Source organism: Meleagris gallopavo, chromosome 8 (assembly GCF_000146605.3).
Source record: "Meleagris gallopavo isolate NT-WF06-2002-E0010 breed Aviagen turkey brand Nicholas breeding stock chromosome 8, Turkey_5.1, whole genome shotgun sequence".
In the NCBI taxonomy this organism is placed as follows: Eukaryota; Metazoa; Chordata; class Aves; order Galliformes; family Phasianidae; genus Meleagris; species Meleagris gallopavo.
In genome coordinates, this window is record NC_015018.2 from 20456611 (window position 1) to 20479980 (window position 23370).

General features: G+C 36.9%; 1 protein-coding gene across 3 annotated transcripts in view; it reads right to left on the reverse strand.

The window, feature by feature from the left end:
* The window catches only part of LOC104911980 (B-cell linker protein), a 91400-nt gene that overhangs the window by 2080 nt on the left and 65950 nt on the right, over positions 1–23370 (reverse strand). For 2 of the 3 annotated variants that reach the window (XM_010714573.3, XM_010714575.3), the window contains 19 exons: positions 22654–22719; positions 18647–18703; positions 16640–16689; positions 16094–16134; positions 15317–15473; positions 13981–14135; positions 13467–13545; positions 12666–12749; positions 11285–11310; positions 10704–10732; positions 10326–10421; positions 9519–9561; positions 8523–8550; positions 8158–8230; positions 7768–7798; positions 6352–6394; positions 5733–5811; positions 5259–5290; positions 2680–2759 (listed from right to left, as the gene is read on the reverse strand). In XM_010714573.3, coding sequence (XP_010712875.1) covers positions 2680–2759; positions 5259–5290; positions 5733–5811; positions 6352–6394; positions 7768–7798; positions 8158–8230; positions 8523–8550; positions 9519–9561; positions 10326–10421; positions 10704–10732; positions 11285–11310; positions 12666–12749; positions 13467–13545; positions 13981–14135; positions 15317–15473; positions 16094–16134; positions 16640–16689; positions 18647–18703; positions 22654–22719 — 1249 coding nt within the window. The remainder of the gene's footprint in view (positions 1–2679; positions 2760–5258; positions 5291–5732; positions 5812–6351; positions 6395–7767; positions 7799–8157; positions 8231–8522; positions 8551–9518; positions 9562–10325; positions 10422–10703; positions 10733–11284; positions 11311–12665; positions 12750–13466; positions 13546–13980; positions 14136–15316; positions 15474–16093; positions 16135–16639; positions 16690–18646; positions 18704–22653; positions 22720–23370) is intronic. The other variant, XM_010714574.3, reaches the window with a different exon arrangement.

A 23370-nucleotide genomic window follows, 5' to 3' on the forward strand; every position in this document is an offset into this window, starting at 1 on the left:
AACATGGTCAGCATTGCCTGCATCTGGCTAACATGAAGGTAGGACAAGTGCATTTCTGGCTTTTTGATGTTATTAAATGAGCACAAAAATGTATGCTGTACTACAAAAAAATAAAATTAATATCTCTCCTCTATTTATACAGCACCTGAGACATGAGATGTGGGCTCAGTTCAGGTTCCCTGTTGGACTGAGACTGAATATATCTTTGCATTTAAAGCAGAGCTCTTGACTAAAAGGCATAAAATGCCATGTTTCCTGTAGGGAAGGATTACATCTGTGACAGAATACAAGAGTGGCTTGTATTTTATGTAAGTTATCGGAAGTCCTATTTATGTGTAGTGTTCCCTGTGAGCACCTCACCAACACCACTCTCCTCTCCAGTCTGTTCAATGCTTGGCAGTGCTCTGTACAGTAAGAGAACCTAACCAGAACCTTTTCTTCTAGGGAAAGACACAGGCCAAAGGACTTCATGGATGCAGACATGGGTGCAGATGTTAAGATACAAGGTAGGATTATTGGTACCCTAAAGATAGGTGGATTCTGGTTTAGAAGATAAAAGCTTTAATTGCAAAGGAAGCGTACAGATGAAGAGATGTGAGGAGGAGTGGGCAGTTGGGAGTGCAAAACAAGATTATGATTTGAATAAGAGAAGCTGTGGTAATACAAAGATGCAGGATTGAATGTAAGTTTGTGAACAGAAGCGCTGTCTAAGAAAAAGTATGGAGATTTTGGAGAGGTGTGGAAAGACGGGAATGAGGAATTAGAAGCAGCACAGGACCTACACATTATCAGGTTCCAATGGCTAAAAGATGAAGTAACAGGTTATCAAACCAGCAATCAGAAAAAGTGAGCTCTTGCTGAGAAGTTTGATGCCAAAACTAACTCAAGAGTGTGGAAGGCTATAGATATAATGCTGAGAGTATTTCATAATCAATACTTCTGAGTATTAACCTTCAGAGTCATTTGAACCCTTTTGCTCCAACTTTACAGTAACAAAGTTAAAATTCATTTTCATGGAAGCTTTGTGAAAGCAATCTGTCGCATCAGTAGAAAAAAAAAAAGAGATAAATTTGCATGTTATGGCTATTTCCTTGCTGCTGATAATGGAATGTCTTGGCCTCTCCCTTGTCCTCATTTTCTTGCTTCTCTGATCTCCCAATGAGATAGTTTGCTTTGGTAATATCATAGGGGAAAAAAAATCCACACCTTTTTGTGTTTTGCCTTTGTTGGTTGTTTTTTCTTTTTTGTGTATGTGTGTTTGACATGTCGTTTTTCTGTGAGTTTAATTTGGCTCAGCTTGATGCATGTTCAGAAGCACATGGCTGGGAGGGGAGATAGAGGAGAAAGCAGAGACAGCAGAGACTCCTGGTTGTGGGCACTGCACTAAATTTGTAGGTTGGCTTGAGCCATAACATGCAACTCTATCTCCAAGATTCTTCCATGTATTTTTCCAGTCACACTATTAATTGTAAAAAGACAAAGAAAAGAATTGCAAGTATGTAAAGTACTCAGCCACTTAAGGAATGGTTGCAGCAAACCAATCTTTGTTCAGCAGAACAAGCAAGTCAGCTGCTCCAAAACCTTCCTTCCTAGCCCTCTCTATGGGCTATAATCTGTCCACAGAGATCTGCCACCAAAGTTTGGATGGGAACCAAATAAATAATGAACCTTTAGGGCAAAAGTCAAGTCCATAAGCACCCATATTGTAAGATATGCTACAGCTCCATTATACATAATTGGTGGAAAAACACCACTAACTTCAACAGTTAATTTAAAAAAAATAAAATGAATGTTTTATTAAACTGTGGTTTTGCCCAAGGCTGTTATATGAAAGCATAATTGCTACAAGCTGTTTTAGTGTCTGTTGGATTGTTTTTTTGAAAGTGATTTTTGTAATAAATTTCCAGTATGACATTGTTAAAATTGTTCCAGAAGTTCAAGTTCTTTGTGTTCCTCACTGTTGTATTATCATTGTCATGTCAGACTTTAGAACACTTAATGTTATTGGCTCTGCACAATAGAGCCTTTGTTTTGCAATCAGCAAAACTATTTTTCCCTTGCTTGTGACTACTGGACTAATGAGAATGGCTTCATGCATTTTGTAGTTTCCATTCCTCCAAAATGTGAATGAAGGGAATAGCACCGACATGAAAATAACTTTGCATTTGCTTAAATCACTCAAAGCTTAATGTTGCAACAAAAAGCAGCTAATAGCTGCAGATGTCTTGGTTGCATAATTATTTCAGAACTCAGTATGTACAACTATACTTTAGAAAATAGGAAAATAGAAGCTCATCACAGCTATCTAGATCCAAGTATGTAGTCAAAGATTTTCTTGTTTCAAATGGTGTCAGATTATTATGGACTGGGAAGTCTGGAAGACCTGAAAAGCTTATTAGCTTTTCAGGATTTGTTTAAAATGAGTGGTACAAAGCCAAGGTTTGGTATAATGCCATTTATGCATTTTTTCATGGTTTGCTGAAGCTCTTCTATGCTATGCATTCTAAGCATTTTGACTTTAAGCAAACATTTAGATGATTTGTGCCATAGAAAAATCTTCATTGCAAACAATAACATGGATATCACCAGCAAAGGAGCATAATTTTTAGAGAGGGGTGGAAATGCTACTCTAAAGCAAAGGATAAGATTTCTGTACCATGAACTTAGCTGATGTTATACCTGGTCCGCAGTAATTGAAATGGATGAAATGCTGCTGTGAGGGGAAGTACCCAGAGCACGGCTTGGGGCTTCAGGCACCTCTGCAAAAGAGAGAACAACATAGGTAATTTTTCAAAGTATGTTTTGTTTTCCTGTAAGAAATTGGTATGTCTCAAGGCCTATCAGAGATCTGGAAAAGTTTGACCTTTGGTATTATTCAGGAAAACCACATACTGTAAACACATGGGCTCTGTGCTGGTGCTTGGGACACCTGCCTGCTTACAAGGAGCCCTTCCTTCCAGAGAGATACATAGTTTGGAAATGAGTTGGTTTGTAACCAGAGTTAGATTTAACATGTAAGAAAAATGCCTAAAAAAAAAAAAAAGAAGTAAACAAATATAATTTTTACCCGATTCTATAGCAAAGGACAAAGAAAAAGCACTCAGCCCAGGGTAAGAGGCAGTCACATGGTGAGGGAGTCAGCAAAACTAATGTAGCTCAGATATTTTTTCACTGATTTAATCCAAGTTGCATGTTTGTACATGCGTGCAAGAAACCTAAACAGCAAAACAGAGAAGCAGAACTGATAGGAAAGATTATGAAGATTAATTAAAATTGCAGTGGAAAAGCAGAGTAAAAAATAGTTGTTGTGGCTGAAATACAGGCGTTGAAGAATTAAAGAAATTCAGAAATGGTTGAGTACTGTTGCATATTAATGACACGATAGAGAAATGGAAAGTAAGTATAGATAATTGTTGTGATTAAATAGAATCTTTGCCAAAGACAGCAATGGTTCTCATAGAATATCCTGAGTCAGAAGGGACTCATAAGGATCAGAGTCCAACTTCGTGCTTCGGATCACAGTTAGTTATGTACAAATACAGATTATTATGCTAGAGAAGATAATTGTAGAAAATATTCTGCCATAACGAGAGGTTTGTATCCCATTCATTTCACCTGGGGAAAAAGATGTGACTAAGGTGGTGAGCACTTTCCTGTTCCTGGCCATAATATTTTGCAGACTGCTTAATCTAATCTTCACTTATAGAATTCTTATTCAGATTTTGGTTTCAGAAAGTGGAGTTATGGAAGATCTCATTGTAATGATCATGCTGTGACTCAAAAAAAATGTTGGTTTGGAAAGCTGGAAGATGCATGTGAAATAGCTTTAGAATTTCTTTATAGTAAAAGTGCAACCATCTGGAAGTTGCACTTTAAGTGGAGAGGAACAGTAGCAGCTCCCAGTGAATGAATAATCACTTGAAAAGGGCTCCTCAAGAATAAGAATTTTTTTTTTTTTTGGGTTCAAATTTTGACTGACCAACTACAAAAGCAGCAACTGAAAAATTCATTGTATGAATATATTAAGAGTGGTCAGGAGTCAGGCTGATTAGACTTTACAAGAAAAAATTACAAATTCCTTAGTTGTTTAAAAAAAAAAAAGAAAGAAGAAAGCAAAAAATTAGGCTGCCTGCAGTAAGAATTTTACTGATTTTAAAGATACTGTATGTCCTAAATCAGTAGGAGTTCTGGTATAGAAATGGAGGATTCCACAACCAAATTGGAAACAAAACTCATACAGATTAGTACAATTGAACTGGTGGGAATGGCACTCTTTATCCCTGAACTCTGAAGAACTGGCACATGAAATTATAGGGCTAGTAACAATAACTTTAAATCAATTTCAAGTCAAAGTGGTACTTTAAGGTTCAAATACCAAACATAATTGCTATACTTAAAGTGGAGAAAATGGCCTGAGCAACTATAAGCCTTTTTGTCTTAACTGAAGAGAGCACAGAGCCTGAAACAAAGAGTATTTTAAGATGTGGAGGTAAGGGTCCAATTAGCAGGAGAAAATCTGAAATTTACTCAAGTAGATAAGTGTTAAAGCTCTTTCATAAAATAATGGATTTCTACAAAAAGGAAATATCTTACTCTATTCACTCTGGACTTAAGAAGAACATCTGATGATGTGCCATATGGGGAAATCAGTTCTTTTGATGAAGTGAATAAAAGTTGGCACAAGGCTGGTATGAGGAGGAAGAGATGGCAGGGAATACTGAAGGGATATTGGCTGTTGGGCCCAGTTGTCTGTGATAAAGTTGTTAGGAACCAAATAAGCACCAAACAAGAGCATGTTAAAGACACGTTGCTAATTAGAGCATCATTTAGTATCAAATGACTTAAAAAAAAAATAGAGTTATTCTTTAGTAAGAATTTATGCTACATGTTCAAGCATATCAGTCATGTGACAGAAACAGACAAACCTTGAGGGCATCAGACTATTGCACGAACATGAACCATTATGGGAAGAAAGATGGATAGAATCTTATGATGGGAACTGACCCATCTGCCTTTAGTAGAAATTTTCAGTACTAACAAATGGGAGCAAGGCACCCAATCTCCAGTAATTTGCAAAACAACTCTGAAAGAGTCCCTTAATTTTACTAGCTGAACTATACCTGATCTCTTTGTATGCATTACAGAGAGGAATGTTAATTCTGAACCAATGAATATACGTAGCATCTTGAAATAATTTAAAGATTAATTGGAAGTTATAAATCAATCACATATTAATTCACAATCCAAACAATACTTACTTGGCAGAACTAAGGGCTTTTGGAGCGAAGATCTGAAATAAACAGAGAAATTACAAAAGAGTCTGAGGGAAACCTTTTTCTGAAAGTGTTAAAATTGCATATATGAAGCTAGCAATGGTAAAATGTGTTCCAGCTCACCTTTGTCCATTGAGAGATAAGACCCAAATACAGGTATTTTAGAACTCAACTCCCACTAGTATTGACAATCAGTAATTTAAACATCTGCTTTAAACCTCCATTGCTTAATCAGAGGTTATAGTTTTCCCTGATTTTTGGTGGCAGTTACAGTGTTTTGATGTATTTGCCACATTTGATTTTTTGCTGCTGGGAGTTTTCAAGAAATGTGAGTTTTAAAAAACAGAAGGTTACAAAGAAAAAGAAGGCTCTCCTTTGAACTTTCCCCATCTGTGTTCAGACTGAACAAAAGGAGTTGGTGCACTGAAATATTCAAAAGATGATGGAAAAGGCTTTTACTTTGAGGTACCACTTGGAAGAGGTGGAAGTGGGAACTCAAGGCCAGAACCTCGTCGTCGTTCTGCTGCTGTAGGTTTCTCTGTAGTTTGGGAAAGACAAATCAGAGTCAGCATTTCTTTAGAAACATGTTGTCCAAAGTAAGACAGCCTCAGTAGATGAGGTGCAGCAGTGGAGCTGCAGTTACCCTGTGTCAGGCAGTGGGCCCAGCTGAGCTTTTGCCTTGAGGTGCTGCCGCCTGGCACAGATATTTTCTGCCTGTGTGAGGGACTGGCTTTTGCCAGGAGCCATCTCTGCATGAGGTGCTCCTTGCTGAGCTCAGAATGATGTGCTCATGCTTCCCCTCCCTTCCCACATCTCCACTTTGAGGACTATATGGCACATTGCTTCTGCATTATGTCATGCCTTACACTGCCAGTAACCTCAGAAGTTTTATTGTGGCTTCTTTTAGAGAACAATGATACTCAGTGCAACTAAGGCTGGCCAGATCCAGTTCTAAACTGCTAAAACTAACGTCCTAAAATATAATGAGGATAAATTGGATGTGATGTTGTTTGTTTCAAATAAGCAAAATAAATAATTTTGATAATGTCAACTTCCCTAAGTAGTAGAGAAAATTTACCTTCATTTACAGTGAAGGTGTCTCTGTAAGGCAAGCATGGTTTCTGCAACAAAACACAAGGAATTCCAATATTAAGTGGAATGTCACTACATCACTTTTACAGCAAATATCTTTTTATAGTTGTTGTTAACTAGTTTACATTTAGAACTGATGGTGTCCTGTGGGGATCAGGATAGAGGGGCATGGCCATTCTGAGAAGAGCCTCAGGCTGTATGGCAATGCAGCTTGGAATTTTGTGAAGTAGATTTGGAAAGAATCCCAGTTTGCGAGGATGAATAGATGGACAGAATAAAAATTCAGAGATGAGTGCTTTAAGGCTTCTTTTTTAATTATTATCCCCATGAGTAATTTATAGTTCCTTCTAATCTCAAGTCCAGAAATGAAGAGTTCATCCCAAATACTTTTGAATCAAAATTTGAATATTTTCATCTTTGTTAATCTGTACATACAGATGTCTGAACCCCTTTTTCTTTACTGAAGCTCAGACTGCCAATTTAGCCATCAGTAAAACACCTCTCAGCATTCTTTTTTTTTTTCCTCCTTCCTATTTTAAATCAATGATAATAAACTGTCAATTTCAAAACATTTTTCCAATTTAATTTAATTGAAAATTTCAACAATTTCTCTCATTTTTTCCCACAGTAGTTTTGGGATGTTTTTATAAAGATGAAATACTTATTGAAAAAAAATGGCTAATTCTGGTAAAATCTTTTGTCTTTCTTGAGCTATCATTCTTAAAGTAAATCCATGTGCTTTGTACATAGGCCCTATATATTTCAGAGATGTTTCTTAATGGCCCACATTCCTTCTTATTCCTCATTTTAATTCAGTCCTTGCAGTATGTGTGTATTGTTACATTCAGGGGAGACTTATCACTTTCTACAGCTTCCTGAAAGGATGCTGTAGCAAAGTGGGGGTTGGCCTCTTCTCCCAGATAATAGTAATAGGATGTGAGGTAATGAACTGAGGTTGTGCTAGTGGAGATTCAAGGTGGACACTAGGAAATGTTTTTTCTCGGAAAGAGATTAGTAATGCATTGGTACAGGCTGCCCAGGGAAGTTTGGAGTCACTGTCTCTGGAGGTGTTCAAGAAAAGGATAGATGTTGCTCTGAGTGACATGGTCACAGTCATGGCATGGACTGGTGGTTGGGCTGGATGATCTTATTGATTTTTCCAACCTCAATGATTCTATGATTGTAGGGTATAAAATCCAAACGTTAATTTAATCTAAACATTTTTCTGCTTTAGCTTTCTCACTACTACTTATTTCATGTGACTGCACCCACATGTTTGTTTATTTTCCTAGTGTCCCTTCTACTTTTTCTGTGCCTTTACATTGTATCATAATTCATGATCAAATCAAGTTTGATCACGTGTAAGGTTATCATTTACTTATGCAATTATAAATCAACTTACTGCTGGATTTACTGCATTAGAAGTTTTCTTTCTGTAAATTGGAAGGAGAAAAAGAACATTGTTATTTAGCTGATATATGGAATTCATTTAGCAACTAAACACGTGCATGCTATTGCTTCTGTACTTTGGTAAATGAAGCAAGCCAGCCAGCATTTCCATCAGCAGCAGGCAGTGAAAGGCAATGGCACTGGGATACAAACAGCATTCCTCCAGAAATAATGAAAGAATAGCTTGCCTTCCGCTAAAGTCAGGGTATTCTTCATGAACTGCAATAAAAAGTTATTCCTGAATTATGATTGCCACAGACCAGGTTAGGAGTTGGCTCCCAATACAGCCAATATTAATTAGCCCCACCCTCCCAGAAGTAGTTTTCTTATTATTTTTACTCACAGAGCCCTTGGTAATGGAGATGGAGCTGCTCCAGTATGAAACTTAGATTCTTGTGTATTATTGAAGCTATGATCTAGAAACAGATATTAAATATTTAGTATGCAATATTAACTCCGTCTGAGTAGTGGGTTTTCCTCACTGCATTTCTGTGTTAACATATCAGAAGTAAAAAAAAAAAGCCAATGGTTTAATTTTCTTGACATGTTTTCACTCTGATTGTACTAGAAAACAGTTCAGGAGTATTTCTTCCTTGTTGCTGGCTGATACAGATAACATTTACAGTGACACACTTCACTGCATGGTATGTTAAGGTTACCAGTGACATATTGACAATAAATCCCATGTTTACAGTACAGAATACTTACTTTCATCATTATTGTTTGCTTCATGGTCCTGTAATGGAAAAATATGTTAAATTTGACAAGAAGCAATTAAATAAAGTGGGAAGTGCATAAATTATCTGTGGTTGCAATCTGTAGTGATTTTTAATTACATATTTGTATAGATAGCATATAGCATCCAGGATATTTTTCATAACTTCTACTAGGGTATTTGAAAAAATTAGCAAGCCAATTAATTTTGAATGCTATAATAAACTTAGGCTTTCATAGAGTATGGATAAAATTGGCCCTGAATTTTGCAGTGAGATCTTTTGGTTCATGTTTCATTTCTGAAATTCAAAGCTAAAATTTTGCAGCAGACATTTTGCACTGAACTGACAGTAGTGAGCAGGCTGACTTTTCACCATCCTAGAACTGAAGCAATCCAACTCGTTTTGTAGTTTCTTTTGTAGATGCTTTCTGTTGGCACCCAGGTATGTCCTTTAGGGGAGACTTCTTAAAGGCGTACTATGAAAAGTACAATTCAAAGAGGCATGAGTTGTTCATTTTTCCATTTTCATCCACCAGGTTAATGGCTTTTCACTAATGTTGGTTACAAACACATCCATTCTCTGGTTGGAGAGGTGTGATCCTCCCAGTCTTCCTAAATGCAGGTCTGTTGGGATGGCATTTTCAAGTGATAGCATTTACTCAGACTACCCAGTCAATGAAGTTACTTCAGATTGGGCAAAATAACCCATTGCTACTGAAAGTGAAGTTCTTGGAGTTTAGCTTATTTTTTTTTTTTTTTTAAGTACAGGAAGTTTTTTTTTGGACTTTAAGCCATTTTAGGTTTTTTTTTAGACCAACACAGATGTCCAATGTACCTCTTCTATCCAAAAAATTAATAGCCACAATTACAATACTAGATCAATCTAACATACAAAGTTACCTGTTTCTGTTATATAATTCAGATAATAAGACTGAAAGAATACAGAAAATTTAAGTTTAGCACACTCTTTAAGTGGGCACATTACTCACTGTTTTTGTGTGAAGACGATTTCTGGGGAGAGGCAAAATATTCCTGGAAAAATACACACAGTAAGTTAAGATAAATAGGATTTTTATTTGTTTTGTTTGATTGTTTGACTTAGATATGCTTTTCAAGATCTAGAGAGGAGCCTTGAAGAAAATGGCTTAAGTTGCAAGTATACACCACCACAGTAGTTGTGATGCTCTGCCCTATAGAGGAACCCTTCTAGAAGAGCTTCTAGTCCTGGAATTTGGTTCTCCTGCAGCTGTGCACAGGGGACCCAAACACTGTAACAGTGCTGTGCATATCATCTGCTCTTCTTGGGGCATATGGCCTACTTGGTAGAGTGATGGCCTAGGAATGAGAATGTCTTGTTTCCTAAGCAGCTTCCTATATTTCTGGGTACAGAGGAATGAAAGAGACTGGATGCTTAACTTTTTTTTCTTACTAATTTTCCTCTTGGAATATAAATCACAGATTTACCAACTTTATACAAGCAATCTTGCACCACATCCACTACAAAAAGTCTTGTTTGCAAGGGCACAGAAACTGATAATAGGACTTGAAAGTGATTTGCAGAGATGTTTTACCCCTGCATTGACTCCTAAGAGAATATTCAAGAAAATAGTGCCTATTTGGCAAACTGGCTTCATTACAGAAGTTGAAGAGGAACTTTTGTTCTCAGTTTCCCCAACATTCTAGCTATTTGCAAATCCTGGTTACTGCTTATTGTCCAAAGACTACATAATAGGTAGAGATAAGAAAATTTTGTCTCCACTCTTATTTGTTATTAATATAAACTGCTGTCAACTTACCTGGAAGCGTCCAGCTTAGGTGACTCTCTGGTCATGCTGTGCATGTGCGAGTGCTCTGCATTCTGAACACGTGTAGCAGGAAGTGGTTTAGTGAACCTAATAGTAAAATGTGAATTGAGGAAAGAAAAATCACATAACAATAGTGAATAGAAAAGATGACCACCCTTCTCCTGCCCTGCCCCTTAAAAATTCTATAAATTACCCTTACGTATATAAAGAAATACTACTTACATTATGTTAGGGTAATTGAAATTAACATAGAAATGAATGATAATCTGTGTTGATATTTTAAAAAGAATTATTAAGCATATCACATCTAGATGAGAAAATATATTTTCTGACAAGCTTTAAATAATATACAGACATGCGAGAGGTTACCTGGTTACAGGTGGTGGCGAAAGTTCTTCCTTTAAGAGAAAAGACACAGAATTGTTTGGTTGTATTTTGATTTCATAAAAAACATTGCTATGATAATATAAATATGATCATACAGATATCTTATTTTTGTGTTGTAGTGTTGCTTCTGGTATAACTCTGGCTGGTGATATGCTTGAGGATGGTAGGAAGCCACCATCAATAGTCTGGGAAGCCCTGAACACGCTGGTGTGGCCTGTGTCATATAAGAACCAGCAAGCAGGGAGAAAATTACTGTGTCAGAACTGTCATTACTCCTTCGCCTGCAACTGTGCTTCCATAGAGAGCCTTCTCTTAAGCTGCTGCTTCCCAGATCCAATTGCTATCACATAGGACTAGAAATTTCAACCCATTCCCAATTATTCTGTTTGGCAGACATTTTGAATTGGTTTGCCATCTTTTCTGTGAAGGAAGTGTCAAAGTGCTAAGTGAAAACAGATTTGCTTATTTTCTCCCTTTCAAAGACTGATTTTATATGCATATATGCTCTACAACCACATATGTTGCCCACAGGGTACAAGAATCAAACTACAGGAAAACCTTACCTCTTCTTCAGGAACCTCGTACACTTCTATAGGACAGGGAAGAAAAATCAAGTCCTTTGATTAGCAAAAGTACACTACATGTTACCAGAAAAACTGAACAGAATTTTTATCAACTGTATTTTGTGTCTGGAAAAGTAACTTGGACAAGTTGTCCCTGTCTCCTGGTTCTGTCTCCTAAACCCTTAGGCAGCCACAGCCCTGCTGCTCTTGAAATAACAGAGAACTTCAGGAAGAGTCCCAGAAAGTGTGATAAACAGTCACTGTATAAAAGAGCCTTTTCTCCACCCTTACTAATTCCCCCCACCCCAGCCTCTCAAAAAGCAGGACAAATCCCATTTCTTGCAAACTTGAGATAGTTTGGAAAGGTGTGTTATCACACCTGTAGTAGTTTTAGCCTTTCTCTGACTCAGGGGGGAAGAGATCAGATAAATCATAAAATCCAGACAGATTCATTTCTGTTGCACGTCCATCCTTGAGCTCCATGCAACAGAAGTATTTTAATTCACAGATACTAAAATCACCATCGTCCTTACTTATGCCCCTTTACTCAATGGAAATTCAATTTTATGTCAGTCCTCATTGCTTTTACTGCTCTGAAATGTATCCACGTTCCCACCAGGGGGAGATATTTCTAAAAAAAAAATTAAAAACATCTGTCTGCAGTTGGCTGTTGCTTAACACTGATTTATAGAAAGTCTAAGATAGAAAATAGCATTTAAAATGTCTAAGAAGCATGTCACAAATCCTCTGGTCATTTGTAAGAAACTTTTATAGCTTATGACTTGAATGCATTCTGTTAGATGCCAAGCAATTACTGACATGTTTGAGGATACAAAACAACTTCCTTAGCATAGCTAAGAAAGATTAAGCAAATATGCGCATACTTACAAAAGCAAATATGATTCTCATATTTGCTTCTTTTTTCCCCTTTTTCCAAGTAAATATCTTTTCACAGAACTTAGACAGGAACATTGTTATCACAGCGCACACAACACATCAGCCTACACAGAATTTCTCTCATACTGAATCTTGATGTGATTGTAAAATATTGAATCTCGTTTCCTCTGGTGAAATAAGATTAATAGCATTCCAAGTCCTATAATTGTTTTTGCCATATTGATCAATCTGTGTTCCTTTATAGACCAGAAGTCTGAGAATAAATTAGGTTGGGCCAAATGACTTGTTCTAGTTTTATTTGTGCTTAAAGCAGATTTACCATCCAACCCAGGCAAAACAAATGGTAGAGGACTGAGAAATAGGGATTTTTTTTTTTAATTTTTGATGTGTGTTACCTGGTTTCTGTTGAGAATACATCAATTATAACTTAATATTGCTCAGTCTTTGGTTATTTTGTTTCAACGCCAATACAAACTCCACATACCTTGCATGTCAAAAGCAAGAGAGGGCTTTGTAGGAGTAGGGAGGGCTGATTTTGTGGGTGGCTTCATAAATCTGTTCACAGGAGCTGAAAAATATAATTTACATTATACGTACGCATACTTGTGTGTCTAATCTATGTATATAAAGATACATGTGTGTATATGTAAAGATACACATATACATATGTAATTTAGAAATAAGTTACTATTACAATAAGAACAGACATTAAGCAGGTACAAATGATGGCCCTGAACAAATTAACAGGCAGCATACAGTTCTCATTTTAAAAGGGAAACATCGCTCAGTATTCATGCCTTGATAAATAGGTTTGATACTGCCATTCGTGTCAGAGAGCAGAATTAAACACTCTTCTGTTTACTTTCACCTTTGGACTGTGATAATTTAACTCTCCAGCTAAATATACTTAAAATACAGAAGTAGAAAATTAATCAAAGTGTCTTTACTGCAGATCTAAAAAGGCTTGTTCTTCTTTCCCATGGCACTTCAGCTGACTGAATTTTAATGCTGTGTCTCCCTTGGTTAAGGAGAGATCACACACCATGAAAAGCTTCCTGATTGTACCAGCAATGGACTTTGAACTCACTGAGTGAGCGAGCAAGAATTATATACAACTTCCACAGCGTTGTCACAGGCCAAAGGAGCCAACTGCCTCTTTGCAAGTTCTTTAACAGCTGCACCTCCACTCTCCGAATGCTAGAAACAACCATAAATTTGATCATTTTTCCCCCACTGTTGTTCCTAATGAAGTAACAAACAATTAGCTTAAATGTCTAAAACTCACGTTTTACAGGTAGCGGCGCACTGCTTTCTGTGGGTTCAATATAGTTATCATCATTGTCGACTGGCACAATGTAATTATCCTATAAGAAACACAGGACAAGAAAATCTAGCAGTTAAACCTCCATTACATCGCTGAACTGTTGCTCACAGTATCTGCTATTTCACAGTGACTGCTGCTACAGACATTTATCATTATTTACAGATAGGATTCCCCAAGACTGAAAACCCTTTAGCAAACAACCCCAGTTCTGGACTGGTTGATAAAGCCCTCACTTCCCTTTGGTCCCAGGGTAGTGTTTTAGGTGGTCCTCTCCCCTCATTGCCTGCAACTTGTGTATGATTATCTACTAGTAACCTGCATGGCACTTACAGATCACTGCTTGTGATGTATCAAATATTTTGTACCATACAGGCTAATAAGGACACCAGCCTTTGGCATTGCAATGTAGTCTACTGGGGTCAGTCATTTTAACTGTCAGAATATGTTTATGCACACATACACATATAAATGTTACCTCATCATCACTGCACTCCCTCGGCTTTGGTGGTAATTTCGGTTTTGCAGCAGGAGATGGCAAGGATGGTTTCTTTGGTCTGGGCAAGGCTGAACTGGGTGTGCTTGGAAGAGGTTTGTTGATGGGAGGTTGCTGATGGTGACTGTTGCGATTGTCTTTTAAATATGGAAGAAAAATAATTTTAGTCAAAATTGCTCATTAGTGTCTGGACAGTATTCTGCTACCTATGCAAATAAATCTGTACTGTGGTTGCAACTAGGGAAAAAGGCAGACCTGAGCATCTGCAGGTCCTGACAGTGAGATCCATGTACCAACTGGTTCCATTTATTCCTCCGGGTAGTGACCCACTGCTCCAGAGCAGGTTGCAGTCTTCCTAGACACTGACTGTTGTACAAACAACTGCTTAACTCTTGGGGGAAAAAGTTGTGGCCAGGTGTTACGGTTTATTAGTTAGTGTATCCTGTGTCAGCTGGTGAAAAAAAGTGCAAGAGAACTTATCTGACATACAGGAAATAAGAGAGCAAAGGGTAGGACTGAAACAAATTATGCCAGGTCCTCTACAATGTCATTTTAGACATCTCTCCTACACAAAGAACATGAAGGTGTACTGTTTATGAGCTTCTGAAAGTCCATATATGGAATTACAGAACTTTGGTAATTTTTCTGTATCCAATAACAGTCTGAACAGCAGCCATTGCTGATGCTTCTTTTCCTACCATCCTAAATCTTCGCCTAACAAAAGGTCACTTTCATTCATGTCAGTACCACGCTTACGAAAAAATCCAAGTAGAAAGAAAGAAAGAAAGCTTTTATGATAGATTGATTTAAGTAGAACCTTGCTTCATCCTGTTTTTTCAAGATATTTATCCTCAGTAATAATCTAGAAGGAAAATACAGAATGAATATTTGGGCTGCTTTCTTTTTTTTTTTTTCCATCTCTAACTGATTTTGGAATGACTGCAATAAGGATTAAGTATGGTCTCAGCTGTTAAGTATTATGTTTTTAATCTTCAAAATGAACTCTCACACTAAAAATGCAAAGGAGGAAGGAGTTAAGTTGGTGACATTTCTCATACTTTTGCTTGAGTTCTGTGGTTATTGGATGCTTATCAAATTCTCTAGGACGTTTTATTACAACTCTAAGCATTTCTAGCAGCAGTACTAACCATTTTCATGCTGTAATAACAAATCATATCATCTGAAAGCCAAAGATCTGATTGACACAGAATTAAAAGCAAACTTTTACTGAAAAGATAGGTTAGTCCACTTGAAGCTACTTCTCTCTTTGGTACTAGTAAATAAGCAATTATCAAGCTGGTGTAGCCAAGTTACCTACCTGCGTATTCACCTCTAGAAATAGGGAACGAGGAGGGAATCTTCTTTTTTTCCTGTTCACTTGGAGGTGGTTCATAGCTGTCATCAGGATTCTCCTCACTGGGGACCACATACATCTCAGAATCAGAGTGGCCATCTGGATTTTCATAATCACTGTCCTAGAAAGACAGAACTTCCTATTTCTCACTTCGTAATGCACTTATCGCTTCATAGCAGGATATGACACAAATATCCTTGCAGGAGTGCAATTAACTAAGTTATGAGAACACATCCTTGAAAGGTCAAGTTATTCTCTCCAAACAAGTAGGCACCTCAGCCTGCTCCCCCTCCCAGGAAGAAGACAGCTCACTTCAGGGTGACACTTGTATGGTATGGCAATTACTTTGTGGCACAGGACCATGACTTGCTGCATTCTAACATGCTCTAAAATTTTATCATAAAAATCTCATTTTTAGAAAGAAGTATATTTTTCTTCCTCTTTAAAGTACAAGCTCCTAGTTTCAAAATTATTCAGTTTGAGAAGTCAGTCACATTAACAATATTCATTTATTAGTTCATAGCTATCACTGACAGCATTTCTCACATGTAGCTAAGTTGAACATGAAAAAAAACTAAGATAGCCAAGAGTGTAAATAATGCAGATGTAACAATACTACTGAAATGTTATCTTGCGTAAGTAAAACCAGAATCAGATGACTCAAAACTAAGTATTTATTATTGCTTATGTTGAACTTGTAGCTACAGAAACCTCCTACACTACCCCAAGAGGTGTACTTACAAAATCATCTGACCATTGTTCCTCTTCATTGTCTGCATGTTCTAAACCAAACATAGAGTTACTTAAGGAAGTGGAATAGTGAACATAAATGTTTATCTTAAGCATAGATAGAAAAAAAAAGCAACCCAAAACCTACATATTCAATTTAAAAAAACAAACAATAAGAGTGACATTTTCTTAAATGGTTCATTTATCACATTAATAGTACTAAGAAATTCCGCTGTTAATTTTCCCCCCATTTACTTTTACATTACTGTTTCTGTTAGAGACAAACTTGTTCTGAATTCTCTTCTGTCTATAGAGCAGCCTACATGTAGAACCTTGATAAACGCCAGTTTTCAAAAAGCTTGTTACTTTTAACTCATATTGGGAAAACTTCTCATGATTTTCTTGTCTCTCATTTTATGCGTGAGCTACTTTCAGGGCTATTGTAACAGTACACCGTTCTTTTCTTAGAGAGAAAGAAAGGAAATGTATAACTGAGATGCTGTTAGGTACCAAGTATACACAGACATGCAGTTTAAATTCCCAGTAATCCAGACTTACCTGAAGCATAATCCCTTTGTGGTAGACTTGGAGGAGGTTTTTTTTTTAGCCTGTAAATGATAATAATTGAAGTTAAGATCTAATTAGCAATACTCACTAGAAGGAAATATTAGCCAGGCACACAAAGAAAGCCAGTAACAAAAGATACCTGCAGAAATACAGATTATTGTCAGAGATGCTTAGCAAACAGCTACAGGAGAACGCTTTGAGAAGCTAGAAACAGATAAGAAATTAGAATCTAATCTCAGATTCTTTTCCTAAGAACATGTTTTAAAAGAACAGCTTCCTTGACCACTCACCATCCTCTCCATTTCCAGGCAGAAACTGATAACACAGATGTGCATGCATCCGACACCTATCTCGAGATCAAAATCTGTTTAAGCTCACAGAGTTTGCTAAGACTAAGGCATAAGAAAATGGTGATTGCTCTTCAGCTATGTTCTATAAATACCATTGTGCAGGAACTTTATTTTCTGACTCGTTTTAAAATGTATACCAGATCTCTCAGGGCCAGATTCTGTTTCCACTTGCTATTTCATTATGGTATTATGCTCCTGTTTAGGTAAATACTATTACAATGGTATTTGCAGTATCAAGGGACCCAAAATATAGTTTGTAGAAATGCTGACAGGATTTTTGTGGCTATACATACGTATACATGTCTATTTGTGTTTGCTCAATTGCAGCTGCCCAGAGAAGAAACCAGATTACATAGTCAGTCTGTATATCAATTTTTTCATTAGTGTTCTAGCATTACTCTAAAATAAAATAAAAAATAAAATCTTGTTCACAATCAAAACAGATGATGCATGTATGATGTTAGAGGTCAGACTAATGCATCTGAAGCAAAACAACTCTGCTTTTAGTAGCAATATAAAACAATACAATTTACATTAAAAGGACTCTTCACAGAGACTTCTGAACACAGAAGGACAGCTTCCCTAATGAGATCTCACCATATTACTGCATCTTCCTCAGTGGCTTTAATTATTCTTTAATCAGACCCCAACAAGGAATTTCTTTGATGTTACACATATTCAAAAACAGACAAATTTACAAAAAGACAATTCACCAACCTCCATAAAGAACTTAATCTTTTCTTGTGAACTCTGAGCAATAGCGATGTCTATAAGTTTTACTTTACTGAGAGATTTAACAGTCAATATTTAAGTCTCAAGCATGGTGCCCTAGCTGTCAATGACCAGATGACCACATTAACTTGGGGTGGTGGCACACCAGCACTAATGCATCCACGTACAAAACTCTTACTATCTTTTATCAGAAGAGCTTTGGCTGTTGTGTTGAATTCATGGGACTTGGATGCTCAGATGGTCACAAAAAATGCTCGTGTATGACCCAATAAGTGAATGGTACAGTCACTACTAAAGCTAAAAAAAAATTTGTATGTATATATACATAAATTATATATTATATATAAATAGGATCCCAGCACATTATTTCAAAGTGTTTATCCATCTTTGCTCATTACTGTCAAACTATTGAAAGATCTCTTCCTCCGTCTAGTCTTTAGCTTCCCACAGCACAAATACACTTAGTGTACAAACAGTCTACAAGAAAGCATTCTCAACAGCACTGCAGCTGTGTTTGTCCAGGTTAGCACAGGCATGTTAGAATGAAAAATCCAGGGCCACTGCCAGGGCAGATCTTGAGTCTTCAAGAGGGCAGATCAAAATCTAGTCAGGTACTTTGTGATGTGTCTATCCTGAGTTGTTCAGAGACAGTGGATGCTTGGAAAATAATGGAACTAAGGCAATGGCAAGTAAGAGGCTCTCTGGGCCACAGCGTGAGGCATGTGGCTTACGCCACATTATATATTTCCAAACTGCTGAGCAGAAAACTTCAGCACTGTGTCCCAAGCCCTGCAAATCCTGGCAATGACCCTGATGGAAAATGTACATACGTTACAATGAAAGCATACAAAGCACAGAACAGAGCTGTGTGTCTCAGCAACCTAACATGCCATTGTGCAGATCTGAATTAGCATACCGATCCCAAGTATCTTTCCCAGTTTTGCAAATTAAGGCCACTTGTTCATTTTGGAACCTGAATGTCAATAGAAGAAAAGAAATCATGTTTCTGTCACATTGCTGAGATAGTTCACAGCCACATCTATATATTAGAATCATTTCAAACTCATTATTTATTCTCAAATTCAAATCCATTTAGATTATTCTCACCGAACCGGAATGGATCATTAAGTGCCAGAACTGAAATCTAGATTTCTTTTGAAGTCAACTGGAGTTTTGCTTCATGCAAGCCAACATTTTGCCCACTGAGCAAACCACAGTGCAAGCTGAAAAGAGATAATCCCTACGCCAAGGAGCTGACACCTTGCTATTTCAGATACTGATGCATTTTTACACAAATGCTTGCAGAGCAGCAGCTGACTCACTCTGTCCTGTTCCTCTGAATTTAACAAAGGACTGAGAGAACCAAATGCCATCCACCTGAGAATACATTTTTAAGTGGAAAAGAGGAATGATTTCCTAACATATCTTGTAGTAGTAATATAATAAGTTATAGTGAATGCAATTTCCAAATGAAATATTCTGGTGGTACCCAGATCTGCACTTCAGTTACAGATGGTAGACTATCTCTGTGTGGGTTCTAACAGAACACAATTAATTCAAGTTTCCATAGAACTTAATAGGGCCAGTATTTTCTATTGAATTTTAGGGAAATAAATTATCTACAGAATTTGAAATACATATGAAAAATTTCAGTTGCAAAGATCTCCTTAAAATCCAATTGCATTTTTGACAGTATGTTAACGGTATGTTAACGGATGTTTTAAAAGCAATGTAACATCTTTCTATATTACTGCATTAACTTCAACAAATAACTGGGTAGTATTTAAGACATTTAATTGGGTCTGAATGCTACTGACACAAAAGCAGATTGTACTGCACACTGATCTTTAGCAAATAAATTATTTTGAAATCAAAATGTATTCTGAGATTTCCCCCTTGAAGCATGCCAAGATCGATCCAGCAAAGCATATAGGCACGTGCTTAGTTTTACTCATGTAAGGAATCCTATGGGAATGGCAAGTATTACTTACACGCTTCAAGTTAATCAGACATTTGTGTTTCGCTGTATTATATGTAGAATTTTAAAGTTGTCTGTAGTAAAAGTTTGGGTTTTCTGCTCTAACAATGCTTTCTTACGAACTACAATCAGAAAAGCAAGCAAATATACATAGCAATAGCACTTTACCTAAAGGACTAAATTCTCCTTCAGAGGTAATTACTCACTGGTGTATTTGCTCACTCCCCCTGCTAATAAGAAGTGACTACAGTCTGCTCATTTACAAGAGCCCTTCACTTCTCCTGCTGTTAGCACAGAGCCTACTCACTTCATAGGGAACAGCTAGAACTTATAAAAATTGTATTGCCACATTTTTTATTCAGCTTTGGCTAAAACCTATTGCTGCTTCTTCAGCTTGAAGAAAATAATCCTCTTCGACATCATGATCTGCACAGCAGCTGGGGCTCCAGTACTGTAAATAGGGCAAGCAGGTGAATGGCAGCCTGTGAGCAATATTTGTATTGCTGCTGTCAGAACTCTTTGAGTTTGACTGGGGAATAAACAACAGGACCTTTTAAGCAATGAAGGAATTATCTGCAGTTTTCTTTCTTGTTACCAGATCTGTTTAGGCAGCTTCCCACAAAACTTTAAGCAGCATCAGTGGTAGCCATCCATAGTAGACAGGTGGACTCCTGTTCCCCTGCACCTTAGAGCCAAACTAGATTGCAGTGTGAGAATTTTGATGCAGAAACTTCTATTATCTCTCTCCATAATCAAGAGTCAACTGAGATTTCAGAGGTGTCTTAACAAATGTCATTAATAAATTAATCAACTTTCAAGACTACTTGTTCTTCCCAATTCAAAAGCAAAGACTTACAGTGTATATGTTGCCCATGGCAGCTTTGGGTTTGCAATAACCAAGTACACTGCTTGACTTCTTCCAAGTTTTCTCCACTACTAAGGTTTGAATTTGAGCCAAAGTAATTTATGTTTTTCCAGTTCATAGATAAAGTCCAAATCTGCATTTTTAAAGCAGTTTTTAATACTATTTTTCCTGCTTCAGTCACATTTGTGTCTTTGACACGTAATGAAAAAATCATATATTGACAAAGAGGAAGTGATAAACTGGATAACCACAGTTTTTATTTATTTTTTTAATAGAAAAATCATCTACTAAAATTAAAAAAATCCCCCAAAGGGCACAGAGAAACACAGCCAACTCTTGTTCTGCAAAGCTTGGTGTTTCTTTATACATACCCTTATCAGTGTTATCAAATCATGGCTTTATTCTAAGTCTCACTATGTACTGGGTTAAAGGTTTGAGTTCTTAAGTCATGTGCAAATGTGAGATTTTTTTTAGTAAGTTTTGAATTTCATAATTGCAGATGGGATTAATAGGACTCAGATGCACTGTAGAGGATTCAAGAAGATTATTATTATTATTATTATTTTTTAAGTCTCAATTTGTATTCTCACAGCTGGAAAAGGTGGAATCTGAGCTTTGTGCTGCGGTCATACATTAAGAGTTTTTAAGTCTGTCCTTTTCATGGATTTTTTTTTTTTAATCTTGAGAGAATCAAAGAACTGTAGCATTTTGCTAGCTACCTTGTATCTGGCATTTAACAATGGCACCTCTGACCTTCCCAGCTTCAACTACATTTAGTTCTTGTTATTTTTCCCTTGTCCTTCCCAGGGAGTAAGAGGGGAAGGACGTATAGTCAGAGAAGTACTGATGAACAGTAGAATTCATGTCCAGGCAACTAAAGACAATCAAGAATTCACACCGCATGACAATGATTGAAATGAACAAAAGAGGATAAGTAATGAGAGGGAAAGATGTCTCAAGAATCTTACTGATATATCTGGTGTAACAATCAGAGCATGCCTGTGGACAGAGGCAGAGCTGAGGTAAAGAGGCCTTAAGGAGGCTTGCAACCTAACGTTTCTGTTGGGGGACTGAGCGCTGCTCCTGGAAGCACATCCCACCTCCTCTGCTCAGGAGATCAGATGCCCCATAGACACCAACAGTTTCCAGAGCTCTTGCACAGCCAAAGTGGGCTACTCCCAACTGCCTCATATATACCTAAAATTGTTAAAATCATTTTTTCCTCTTCTCCTCAAACTGAACTATCATGATCACTCTAAGAACAGTTTTAAGAAATATTTATACTTGTCTTTTACGTATGAGAACTGCATTTCTAAAATTTAATGTGGTCATCCTGGAGCACTGTAGATACTATGTACTAATTAACTTTTAGAAGACCTTAGTACTCAACGGCTCATGTGAAGAAAGACATCTGAATGAGGAAATCGCATCAAAGTGGAAGTTCAGTGCAAGTGAGTTTTGTATTAAGTGTGCTAAACAGCTTAAATAGATGTTTGACTGGAAACAGTGAATGTATTCATCTGACAAGGACACAGAATTACTGGAATTTCTACATATAAGACAAATATATTTTATGATACTTCTGTTTACATGGCATCAGTATTTATGCCATTTAGCACTTCTTACCGAGATAAGAACGTTAGGTAATTTAGGTGGTTTTTGTTTTAGGTGACAGATATACAGAACATAACATTTTTATGGGAATTCTATGACGTCTGATCAGTTGGTTCAAGGCAGAACTCCAATTAAAGCTTAACTGCAGCAGGTAACTTAAACAAAGTGACCTAAGGAAAAGCTACAATGATTCTCAGAACACAGACAACAAAAATGCATTTTACCTAAATACTGTCTTTCAGTGCTACAATACAACCTTCCTTTGGAGGCCAGTTCTACAGCTACTGTGGGAAGCTTTTAATAATGATGACCATACTGCATGTCACAGTCTGGAATGAATTTCTTTACATAAACTGAAATACATCCTTCTAGGATAATATGGTCCCATCACCACTAGTATAATGTCATAGCACATTAATCTGACTTTTGCAAACAGAGAAAACTAGGAGTAACATTTCAAACTTACTTTTTGAACTTGTTTATTATCCCACTTTCATTTTTCTTGATATCGTGCACCATCTTTTGAAGCTTCCTGTAAAATGTTAAACAAAACCAGCATTAAGATTACCATGTAGTTGAATAATATAAATTAAGAATACAGGAAGCGTAAGCAATAATTTTTCATGCATCAAAAATGCTTTATGTATACACAGTAAGTAGTTCAGTTGCTAAAATTGTTTGTGTATGAAGGCTTCCTTCCTTTTCAATTGAGCTTTTTGGCATGATTTGTGTTATCCTTCTCCTTAATACAGTTCAGCATGGTTTAAATCATCAGTCTAAGCAAATGCATCAAGAAAGGACACAAGTGCCTAAGCTGATAGATTAGAATTATTTCAATATTAGCTCATTGTTCAGAACTGACTTTACAACATATTCCACAGCAATAATGGGAATGTTTTCCAATTTACAAGAGTCATTTTTATCAATGGACATTTACCTAATTCCTACAATGCTGAATATGTAATGGCGGCGGGGGAACACGACAAATTCCCCAGCCTCAGAATCTGAAAAGCCATTGGAGTACCTCCAACTCTCAGCTGTGAAAACTCATGACCTCAGGACTCCAATTACATGAACAACTGATATCTGGAATCAAATATAGTTTTTACTCATCAGCTGCACTGACCTCATTGAAAATTTGTAATCAGGTCAATTTAAAGTTAATTTTTTTTTTTTTTTTTTG